Here is a 12,238-nt window from a genome sequence, read left to right on the forward strand (position 1 = left end):
TGTAAGGAGTGCCTTTAAGTTCCCGAGGGCTTCCTCGGCCTCGGGGGTCCAAGTGAAGCGCTCGGTCTTCCTTAAGAGGCGGTACAAGGGTAGGCCTCTTTCACCGAGGCGCGAGATGAAGCAGCTCAGAGCCGCAAGGCATCCCATGACCCTCTGTACTCCTTTCAAGTTCTTGATGGGCCCCATGTTAGTGATGGCCGCGATTTTCTCCGGGTTGGCCTCGATGCCCCGCTCGGAGACGATGAACCCTAGGAGCATGCCTCGGGGGACTCCGAAGACACACTTCTCGGGATTTAGTTTTACGCCTTTCGCCTTCAGACACTTGAATGTCGTTTCAAGGTCAGTGAGGAGGTCGGAGGTTATCCTCGTCTTGACTACGATGTCATCGACGTAAGCCTCGACCGTTCGGCCAATGTGCTCTCCGAACACATGGTTCATGCACCTTTGGTATGTCGCGCCTGCATTCCTTAAACCGAATGGCATAGTAATATAGCAGTACATGCCAAAGGGTGTGATGAAAGAGGTCAAGAGCTGGTCGGACTCTTTCATCCTAATTTGGTGATACCCTGAGTAGGCATCAAGTAATGACAGGGTTTCGCACCCAGCAGTGGGATCCACGATTTGATTGATGCGAGGCAGAGGGTAGGGAACCTTCGGACATGCTTTGTTTAGACCAGTGTAGTCTACACACATCCTCCATTTCCCACCTTTCTTTTTCACAAGCACAGGGTTGGCTAGCCATTCGGGATGGAATACCTCTTTGATGAACCCTGCAGCCATCAGCTTGTGGATCTCCTCGCCTATGGCTCTACGCTTTTCTTTGTCGAATTAGCGCAGAGGCTGCTTCATGGGTCGGGATCCAGCTCGGATATCCAGCGAGTGCTCGGCGACATCCCTCGGTATGCCAGGCATGTCCGAGGGACTCCACGCAAAAACCTCGGCGTTCGCATGGAGAAAGTCAACGAGCACTGCTTCCTATTTGGGGTCGAGCTCGGAGCCGATCCGGACTTGCTTAGAGGCGTCGTTGCTGGGGTCGAGAAGGACGGACTTAACCGCCTCTGCTGGCTCGAAGTTGCCGGCGTGGCGCTTCGCATCTGGCACCTCCTTGGAGAGGCTCTCCAGGTCGGCGATGAGGGCCTCGGATTTGACGATGGCCTTAGCGTACTCCACGCACTCCACGTCGCATTCGTACGCATGTCGGTACGTGGATCCGACGGTGATGACCCCGTTGGGGCCTGACATCTTGAGCTTGAGGTAGGTGTAGTTGGGGACGGCCATGAACTTGGCGTAGCATGGTCTCCCCAGCACTGCGTGGTAGGTTCCTCGGAACCCGACCACTTCGAACGTGAGGGTTTCCTTTCGGAAGTTGGAGGGAGTCCCGAAGCAGACGGGCAGATCGAGTTGCCCAAGGGGTTGGACACGCTTCCCGGGGATGATCCCGTGAAAGGGTGCCGCACCAGCCCGGATTGTGGACAGATCGATCTGCAAGAGCCCGAGGGTCTCGGCGTAGATGATGTTGAGGCTGCTGCCTCCGTCCATGAGGACCTTGGTAAGCCTATCGTTGCCGATGACGGGATCAACAACGAGCGGGTACTTCCCCGGGCTCGGCACGCGGTCGGGGTGGTCGCCTTGGTCGAAGGTGATGGGCTTGTCGGACTAGTCTAGGTAGACTGGCGCCGCCACCTTTACCGAGCAGACCTCCCAGCGCTCTTGCTTGCGGTGCTGAGCCAAGGCGTTCGCCACTTGCCCACCGTAGATCATGAAGCAGTCGTGGACCTCGGGGAATTCCTCTGCTTTGTGGCCCTCTTTCTTGTCGTTGTCGTGACCTTTGCCACCTTCCGCCGGGGGCCCGGCCTTATGGAAGTAGCGCCGAAGCATGACACACTCCTCAAGGGTGTGCTTGACGGGACCCTGATGATAGGGGCACGACTCCTTGAGCATCTTGTCGAATAGGTTGGCCCCTCCGGGAGGCTTCCGAGGGTTCCTGTGCTCGGCGGCGGCGACAAGATCTGCGTCGGCGGCGTCGCGTTTCGCTTGTGACTTCTTCTTGCCCTTCTTCTTTGTGCCGTGCTAAGCGGATGCCTCGGGGACGTCTTCCTGCTGGCGCCCCTGAGGCTGCTTGTCCTTCCGGAAGATGGCCTCGACCGCCTCCTGACCACAGGCAAACTTGGTGGCGATATCCATCAGCTCGCTCGCCCTGGTGGGAGTCTTGCAACCCAGCTTGCTCACCAGGTCGCGGCAAGTGGTGCCGGCGAGGAACGCGCCGATGACATCTGAGTCAGTGATGTTGGGCAGCTCGGTGCGCTGCTTCGAAAATCACCGGGTGTAGTCCCGCAGGGATTCTCCTGGCTGCTGGCGGCACCTTCGGAGATCCTAGGAGTTCCCAGGACGCACGTATGTGCCCTGGAAGTTTCCGGCGAAGGCTTTGACCAGGTCGTCCCAGTTGGAGATCTGTGCAGGAGGCAGATGCTCCAGCCAGGCCCGGGCGGCGTCAGAGAGGAACAGGGGGAGGTTGCGGATGATGAGGTTGTCATCGTCCGTTCCACCTAGCTGGCAGGCCAGCCGGTAGTCCGCGAGCCACAGTTCCAGCCTTGTTTCCCCCGAGTACTTGGTGATGGTAGTCGGGGCTCAGAACCGGGTCGGGAACGGCGCCCGTCGTATGGCCCGGCTGAAAGCTTGCGGACCGGGTGGTTCGGGCGAGGGACTCCGATCCTCCCTGCTGTCGTAGCGTCCCCCACGCCTGGGGTGGTAGCCTCGGTGCACCTTCTCGTCGAGGTGGGCTCAGCGGTCGCGGCGGTGGTGCTCGTTGCTGAGGCGACCCGGGGCTGCAGGCGTTGCGTCCCGCGTGCGCCCGGTGTGGACCGAGGCTTCCCGCATGAATTGGGAAGTCGCGGCGCGATGCTCCGGGGGGTACCCCTGCCTTCGGGAGGCAGAGCTTTCGGCCCATCGGACCGCGGCATCCTCCAGGAGATTCTTGAGTTCTCCCTGGATACGCCGCCCCTTGGTGGTGGATGGCCCCGGCATCGCTCGGAGTAGTATTGCTGCTGCAGCCAGGTTCTAGCCGACCCCACTGGAAGCCGGGGGCAGCCTTGCCCTGGCATCGTCAGCGATGCGGTGCTGGACGTCCTGGGCCAGATGACGCGCTTCTCCGGCTGGTGCTCGGCCTGCCCACTCCTGCCCGATGTTCTGCCGAAGCTGCACAAGTTGTCCTGCTTCCTCGTCGAGCCTAGCCTGCATCTCGCGGATTTGCTCGAGCTGTGCGTCCTGACCCCCCGCAGGGACTAGGACCACAGCTAGCTCCCGAAGGATGTCAACGCGAGGCGCAGGCCTAGGGGGATCGCCGTCCTCCGGCATACCAAGGTGGTTGCCTTCGTCGAGACCCCCTAGATCGACGTGGAAACATTCGCGACTTGGGCCACAGTCCTCGTCGTCAAGGCTGTGGCCACCATCAGAGTAATCGGAGAGGCAGTAGTCACATGCGATCATGAAGTCTCGCATGTCACTGGGGTTATCGAGCTTGGAGAAATCCCAACCAAAGTTGGGCTCGTCATCTTCCTCGGAACCCAGGGGCCCATAGGTCGAGACGGCCATCAGTCGGTCCCAGGTTGACCACATATGGTACCCCGGAAGGTTAGGATATGCCTTTATGAAAGCGTCCACCGAAGCGGGGTCGCTTGGTGGGTCAAAGCTGAATCTAAAAGGCACAGGGTGGAAAACGGACGGTACCTCATGATCGACGGATGGTGACGAAGTCACGTCGGGGACGGACTGCATCGTTATCTCAGGTATGAGGCTAACGCCCAGCAAGTCCTTCGCGAGCGTGCTGGCGTCATCCGTCCGCTTGGGGTTGGCGTGTTGCGGGGAAACGACGCTCGTCTTCGTCTCAGATGCGAGGTCAACGCCCGACATGTCCTCCGCTGGGGCGCCGGCGTCGTCGACTCGCTCGACAGCCAACGAGGTGTCGCCTCCTGCTTGGCCATGCTTGCCCCGCCTCCTCCTCCTGCGGTGGGGAAGGTGACGGGACAGACCCGGATGCTGCTCTTCCGCCATGGAGGGAAAACGTCGTCGATTCCGCCGCCGTCGGGCGGGCTGACGGCCGTCGTTGTCGTTGTCGCGCGGCGGAGGAAGGAGTACCATGTCGTAGCTATCGTCGAGGAACATGAACTCGAGACTCCTGAAACGGAGCAGCGTCCCGGGCTGGAGAGGTTGCTGGAGACTACCCATCTGGAGCTTGACGGGAAGCTGTTCGTCAACACGCAGTAGGCCCGTACCTAGCGCTCCAACTGTCGGCGTTTCGACCCCGGGGGGTCCCTGGACCGACGAGTAAATTGTCGCTGCGTGTCCCAGCCCAGATGGGTCGGTGCGAGATGGAACACAAGGGGGAAAAAGGGATCCGCGGCTTCGTGTTATCCTGCGCCCAGGGCGGATGCGCTTGCAGTAGGGGGTTACAAGCGTTCGCGAGGGAGAGAGAGAGCCTGTCCGTCAGCCCGTCCTCCCGCGTGACCACCTTCCCGTACGAGGGCCCTGGACCTTCCTTTTATAGATTTAAGGAGAGGGTCCAGGTGTACAATGGGGGGTGTAGCAACGTGCTAACGTGTCTAGCAGAGAGGAGCCAGAGCCCTATGTACATGCCGACGTGGCTGTCGGAGAGGTGTTAGTGCCCTGTTCATGTGATGTCGTGGCCGTCGGAGCAGCGCTTGAGCCCTGTAGAAGCACAGCTGTCGGGGCTGTCGGGTCCTTGCTGACGTCTCCTTGCTTCCGTAAGGGGCTGCGAACCGCCATCGTCATGGGAGCACGCGGGGTGCCATCATTACTTGTTTACCGGGGCGAGCCAGATGGGACGCAGGTCTTGTCCCCCGTAGCCTGAGCTAGCTAGGGGTAGGGTAATGATGTGCCCCCCTGTAATGTGGTCGGTTTGAGCCCAAGGTCGGGCGAGGCGGTGACTCCTCCGAGGTCGAGGCTGAGTCCGAGCCCTGGGGTCGGGCGAGGCGGAGACCATCTTCCGAGGTCGAGGTTGAGTCCGAGCCCTGGGGTTGGGCGAGGCGGAGACCGTCTTCCGAGGTCGAGGTTGAGTCCGAGCCCTGGGGTCGGGCGAGGCGGAGACCGTCTTCCGAGGTCGAGGCGGGGGCCGAGCCCCAGGGTCGGGCGAGGCGGAGCTTCCTATGGCGCCTGAGGCTGGACTCGGCTACTGTCAGCCTCACCCTGGCGGGTGGCACAACAGTCGAAGCAGGGCAGGCATCGCTGTTTTCCTGTAAGGTCAGTCAGTGGAGGGGAGAAATGACTACGGTCACTTCGGCCCTGTCGACTAAGGAACACGCGTCAGGATAAGGTGTCAGGCGATCCTTGCATTGAATGCTCCTGCGATACGGTCGGTTGGCGAGGCGATCTGGCCAAGGTTGCTTCATTGTGCAGCCTGCCCGAGCTGGGCCTCGGGCGAGTCGAAGGTGCGCCCGTTGCTTGAGGAGGCCCTCGGGTGAGGCATGAATCCACCTGGGTCTACTGTTCCTACCCGAGGCTGGGCTCGGGCGAGGCGAGATCGTGTCCCTTGAGTGGACGGAGCTTTGACATGTATTGCGCCCATCAGGCCTTTGCAGCTTGTGCTGATGGTGGTTACCAGCCGAGTTTAGGAGTCTTGGGGGTACCCCTAATTATGGTCCCCGACACAATCTATGTTTGTTGAAACGCTTATATTTTTTAAATTATAGATTTGCATGCATGACATTGATTAATTTTTTGAGTAATTATTTTAGGAAACAAATTTATATGAACGTTTGCTAATATGATGAGCAAATTACAACCACAACTCGATGCAATATATGTTATGAGTGAATGAATAAAACATTAGACTAAATGCACACAAAAGTATAATGAAAGATAATATAGTTTATAAGCTACAACAAAATATTATCTATACCTCTATATAATCCCACATTTAAAGCATTACTAAATGCACACAACAAATTACCTCTAGCTAAATCCCACAATTAAAACCAACACTTTTGATTGCTTCATTTACCTCCTCTCTCATAATCAATCGCATCCAACGATCATTGTTTTTTTATCATCCCTCACCCGCCTCTAGTCTCCCCAGCCCCCGTGATCAACACTGCCACCACACTAGCCTCACGTATGTGTCCGCCTAGATGAACACCGATGCCCCCACCCCTACTCTACTCCACCACGACAGCCGCGACCATCTTCTTGCCGCTCGTGGCCTCCACCTCCCTCTGCTGTGTGGCGGTGTGCCTGTTTTAGCCAGGTCGTGGAGGTCATGCTCATGGGCGGCGAAGGGAAGGGCGAGGCCAGCCATTTGTAGGTGATCGGCAAGGCCAATGCCAGCGCGTACGACAACGGACTCGGTGGCGTCCAGGTGGGATGCTTCATTCGTAGGTCTACGAGGCGAGGCATGGACGAGGATGGCGAGGAGGTCATGTTTGACGGCACGCTGGTGCCATCCACGATGGGCTTTGTCGACACTGGTCACGCCCAGCGCCGCATGACGCTAGGGGTGGAGCTCGTAGCTATGCGTGTGGACCGGTGGTTGAGGGCATCTGTGACATCCACTTCGGTAGATGGTCCAGGTGGCATCACATCGACCCACCCTATAGTCGAGCACTTGATGATGTTGTTGTTTCATTACTAGCACCTTTTGAAACAAAGTGTCTAGGCTATCTATGGCATAACATCTAGCACGACCCGCCCACCGCGCTACCCCGATTACCCGACTTCGAGCACGATGGATAGCTGGAAGATATGGATCTGCAGTGGAGCATTCTAGTATCGTTGTGGGAATAGAGCCAGACTGGTATGCAGTGGAGAGGGTGTCACCATCGTAAAGTGATCGCCGTCATGGTTGATGATTGAGAGGATGAAGGAGATGTTGTGGCTGTGTGGGATGGTTTGGGAGCGAGCAAAAACGATGCTGAAATTCTCGACACAAGAAATTATTTTTTGTCCTTGAGGATGGCACGAGGATTGCGGCACGACGAGCATCTCCCCTAGCTAGCGGCGGCGGATTGCGCTGGCTCTCTGTCGAGATCCGCAAGGACGACGGCATGGCGAGCACCTCCCCTAGCTACCGGTGGCGGGGTGCGCTGATTCTCTATCGAGATGCGCAAGGACGACAGCATGACAAGCACCTCCCCTAGCTAGCGGCGACGAGGGTGCGCTGGTTCTCTATCGAGATGCGCAAGGACGACGACACAGCGAGCACCTCCCCTAGCTAGTGGCGGCGGGGTGCGTTGGTCTATGTCGAGATGCGCAAGGATTGAAAGGGAAATAGGGTCAAACCTTTTCCCAAATGATTTTGGTGGTTGAAATGCCCAACACAAACAATCAGACTAACTAGTTTGCTCTAGATTATATATTCTACATGTGCTAAAGGTTCAACACAAACCAATAAAAAGATACAAGTTAAGGTTCAAAAGAAAGGAGCAAAAGAAACCGAAGAGAACCCTGGTCTGGCGCACCGGACTGTCCGGTGTGCCACCGGACAGTGTCCGGTGCCCAGGGTCGCACGACTTCAAACTTGCCACCTTTAGGTTTCTGGAAAGTCGCTCCGCTATAATTCACCGGACTATCCGGTGTGCCAGCGGAGCAACGGCTTGTGAGCGCAACGGTTGACTCCAATGGCCGCCTGCAACATGAACAGTGCGCGGACAGTTCGCGCAGAGACAGAGCAGCGCCAGAAGGCGCACTGGACAGTGAACAATGCCTGTCCGGTGCACCAAGAAGTCTGAGCTCCAACGGTCAAAACCGTCAGAACTCTAACGATTGGGTGACGTGGCTGGCGCACCGGACGGTGTCCGGTAGCGCACTGGACCGTTCGGTGCGCCCATCGACAGCAGCCCTCCCCAACGGCTGTTTTGGTGGTTGGGGCTATAAATACCCCCCAACCACCACTATTCAAGGCATCCAAGTTTTTCAGACATCTCATTCAATACAAGAGCTAGTGCAATCAATATAACACACAATTCAATAGAATCAAAGCCTCTCTGTAACACCCCAGGTGTTTATATTCCGCTCGACAACGAGTATGGATTTAAGCACGTGATCAGTGGATAAAACAGATGCTTAATTTTAATCATCTTCGCCTATCGCGATTTTAATATGGCATCTGTTCCGCTTGTCGCAAGCGCGACATCATTTTTATTTCTATTTATTCGGGCCCTTCCTGAGTTTTCGTGCTGTTCAGAACATATTTGTTCTGAAAATCGGTGCGTCCGGTGATTATTTAAAATACATCGCTCGCGCAAATACGAATTCGGAAGCCCGACTCACTCGGGTGATTTTTATCTCGGACCAATTAATTTGAACTCGACGACAAAAATGTTCGGAGTAAAATAATCCGAATCGCGCATCCTCCGAGAAAAATCATGCGCGAGATTATGATCCCATTCGTTCCTCAGCAAGTTGTTGTGGTGATAAAATCACGTATACGTTCGCAGATATAGTTTCGGCTAATTTCGATCTGTCGTTTCTCGTCCGGATCCAAATCTTCGGATATTAACTAGTAAAATTCATCTAAACTTCAGGGTATCCGCTAAATTAAATTCTATCCAAATTTTATATCAAATCCTGTCCAATTGTTGCTGTCAATCCTAATTATTCGACCCTTTGATTATTGCTAAAAATCCCGATCCGAAATATTTGTGATCTCTGTTAAAAAAAAGAGAAGAAAGACATTAAAGAAAAGAAAAGGAAATATCCATCTTCTCCACGTCGTTTGCTGGGGGATTTTTTTCCTCAACCTTATCAATACGGCAGCTACAGATATTCATCTCTCCAGCCGTGATATTTTCTACCGTGAGCTCATATTCTCCTTCCCAATTTTTTTTTCTCCCGCTGCTCAACGCTTGGATATTTCAAGCCGCCCGTGGGTCTTATCTTTTTCACGGTGCATGGCTTTATCTCCTGCCGCCGCCTGCTCTGATATTTCTTTCAGCCGCCTGGACAGGTCTTCATCTTCCTCTCGCACGCGATGTGCTCATCTCCCTCCTATCCTCTGCTCCCCAGCTCCGATCCAGCGCTCTGGGCTGTGCTCCCTCTCTCCTCCATGCGTGAGGTGCCAGCGGACTGACCTTCCCCATGCAGCTCCTTCCTCTCGCTCCCGCTCCAGCTTCTCTACGCTGCCGCCGTTCCCTCGCGCAGCGTCGTCCTAGACCCGGCTGGGCGCGCTCGGGTCTTGTTGGCGCGGCGGCGGCGACCCCTGTGGCCGCAGCTCACTCCCGGTGCTTCTCTCCCTGCTTCAATTTTTTTCCAGCCATGGTGCTCGCGCCGGCGTCCTCGACTCCTCAGTCTGGCGCGCTGTTTTTTTTTCCATGTCCCTGTGCGCGAGCTGATTCAGCTTGTCGGTCATCCACTGCTCCTCGGCGCTCCTTGCTCGGCCTCCGACGGCTGTCGTCCCTCGCCACGCCCTGGCCGCATCGCTGGCTCCCCTCGGTTCCAGCCATCAGTTGCCGCGGCATCCTCTCAGTTCTCGGTCAGAGAATTCGCGCGCCCTCAAGCGTCAGCCGCGTCGACCTCCCTGCTCGCTGTTCTCCAGCTCGCTCTGGCCGCGGACACCGTCGAGTCGTCGAACCCCGTCCTCCTCTGCTCGACTCCCAAGCAGGCTCCCTGATCCACGTCCTTCTCGCCGTCGATTTCCCACGCCTGTGGCCACGGCACTCGCTCCTCGGATCCTTGTCGTCGATCTTCAGTCCTCGTCAGTTGCTAACGTGCAGCACGCCTCGCTCTCGTGCTCGCCGTCGTTTGGTCATGAGATGTTCGTCCCTGCGCGCTCACTATGTCGTCGCACGCCAAGTCGATTCTGCCTCGTGGTGCTCGTCAAATGTTCGATGGAACGTCTAATCTGATAATTGTTGCCGATTCTGGGGATTTTCGAGTTTATTTGATCGCGGTAAGCACTCGTCGTTTATATTCTATTTGTTTTACCTCAAAATTAATTATGGTCAGTTAAAAATGTGTTAATGCTTGTTAGATTAATAAATAGCTTGGGCAAATATTTTTAGTCGTGATGAATCTTGTGTTTGGTCATGATGCTTTGTGTGGTATTTCGGCGGTGTGTAGGATAAATTTAGTGTTTAAGCAATTATCGATAAGTTAAGTGTGTATAAATTGGCTCGTCATTCGCGAAGAATGGTCAAGTTAATAATATGAGAAAAATAGATTTAGTATTTCATATGATCAATTAAATGCCCTAGATAAATATCTAGCACTACCGAAATGAGTGAAAGCGAATAATATCGATAAGTTTGTTTCTATTAGGATTCAATCCAGCTAAGTTAAAAATAATGTAGATGATGAGTCGTATTTAGGCTAATTATGTTTAAAGTGTATAATTTGTTTGCAATGTTTGTGTTAGGTTCGTTTAATTTAGAAAAGTGTAATTATTGCGCGTAGTCGTATATTAATAACTAGTGTTTTCGTGTACGATTGTACAACGCCTCGCTGCTAGGTGTTTTATTCGCTATCGCGTAGCATTATTTAGGTTTGTAATATTTCCGTCGATATGCATTCATGTGCATAATGCATTTCATTCAGGAACGTTAATTAATCGCGTGATGCGGAAGAAGAACCAAGCCGACCCCAAGCGTGGGCTAATCTGCAAGCTGAAGCTGATGAATCAACCTGAAGACGGTTAAATCAAGCAAGTGCTCGGTCGAAGGATACTCGTCAAGCGGACGTCACCTAACAACACTAACCTAGTGTTACTCCGGGCAAGCCCCGGTGCATGCAACCCCTTTCCTTGTGTTTTTAAATACTTTTCGCACACTTAAGTCTAGTGAAATGTGCATTAGGTTCATAGGAAGTGCTTGGAACCCTTTGATGCATTGCTTTCCTTGATATCCATACCTTTATAGATACTTCTGTGAAGTATCAAAATATGATTTACAAAAATGCTTAGCCTTGCTTAGATCTTATGGATAGAGGTTATCCTCAGTCTAACCCGGGAGAGGATGGTTTCTACCTGCAAGAATATTTTCATTTGGAGCAATAGTGGGATCTTACTGCAAAGTTCCCTGTGATGCTCTTTCATCCTAAGGAACAGACACAATCCTAAGGATGGAAATACTTAAATTGAGACTTGGGTTAGGAACAGGTGATGTTCTACCCAGGTTGGTTAAGGATTAATGCGTATGTAGGCGTGCTGACCGAGGACCCTTTAACTGGTCACATGCCTCGTCATGGGTAAGCCTTGCCTCGGGCAGACTAAGGCCAGAATAAGATAACACGAAATGGGCGTGGAGCGGTGGCGAGAGTAGCGTGTACCCTCCGTGGCAAGAGGCTGGACGGTGGTGTATCTGTGCTCTCGGTTTGCGTGAACCTGATCTGGTCTTAAGAACCCCGGTGGCGGGTTGACATATGCAAGGGTTAAGTGCTACATATGTCGTGTGATTGGAGATCCTCAGCTGAGTATAATCGATTCGGATCGCCGTACCTTCGCGGTTATGAAGACTTGGTCACTTTTCTACAACCTAAAGTCAGGATGTGAACACTATGGATAAAAATGATGTTGTATTGATGAGATGTTGAAATTAGACTAGATGCAAATAGAGTCTATTAATACTTAATATGGCGTTAAAAGATTGAAAGTAAGGACTCACTTTAGTAAGTTATTTCTGCAAAAGTATCTAAGTTGATTCTTGCTAAAGCCTCTCCTTGATTCCTATTTATCTAGCATACCCTTGAGAGTCTTTTCCTTAGTCGGGTAAGACTTGCTGAGTAATTCCATACTCAGGGTTTTATTCCCTGTTGTTTTTCAGGTTCTAACCTTGTGCTGTTGTGATGGTGTTAAGTGCCGGTGGGCTCGGCCTTCTTATATAAGTATACCCCGTCTTTATCTTCTTATTGAGGATGATCATTTGAGCTAGCATATATTTCAAACTTATACTTTTGTAATCACTCCGATAAAATAATGTAAAATTTTTGTAACCTGTAAAATTTGGTAATAAGATTTCCGCTGCAAAAATGTTGTGTGTGTGATTTGTGTTACTTAATCCCGCGGTTCTGGTTGTAAGTGGTTTATCCGATGTCCTTGGGGCAATCGGACGGATCCTGTTAAGTTATTTGGTGCACATGCATAGTCGTCTGAGGTCTTTGAGACAAGGACAGGTGCATGTGGGCCCAATAACTTGGGAGGTTCTGCCACAGCTGGTATCGGAGCTGGATTAAGTATATACGGTCACATACGTATCTTCAAAACAAAAGTTTTGGTTTCGAAAAACCTATTTTCGAC

At 53.3% G+C, this 12,238-nt stretch overlaps 1 protein-coding gene across 1 annotated transcript; it reads left to right on the top strand.

The window, feature by feature from the left end:
• Positions 1-8,937: 8,937 nt before the first annotated feature.
• Positions 8,938-10,973, top strand: LOC100383921 (uncharacterized). The gene is made up of 2 exons (NM_001176542.1): positions 8,938-9,898; positions 10,543-10,973. The coding sequence occupies exon 1, from the start codon at positions 9,088-9,090 to the stop codon at positions 9,847-9,849; it is 762 nt and encodes a 253-aa protein (NP_001170013.1). The 5' UTR covers positions 8,938-9,087; the 3' UTR covers positions 9,850-9,898; positions 10,543-10,973.
• Positions 10,974-12,238: the final 1,265 nt, after the last annotated feature.

This window comes from Zea mays, chromosome 7 (assembly GCF_902167145.1).
Source record: "Zea mays cultivar B73 chromosome 7, Zm-B73-REFERENCE-NAM-5.0, whole genome shotgun sequence".
Lineage (NCBI taxonomy): Eukaryota > Viridiplantae > Streptophyta > Magnoliopsida > Poales > Poaceae > Zea > Zea mays.

What these genes read in the sequence shown, in the direction of transcription:
- LOC100383921 (NM_001176542.1), top strand. Translation starts at nt 9,088, where the DNA reads ATGCAGCTCCTTCCTCTCGCTCCCGCTCCAGCTTCTCTACGCTGCCGC.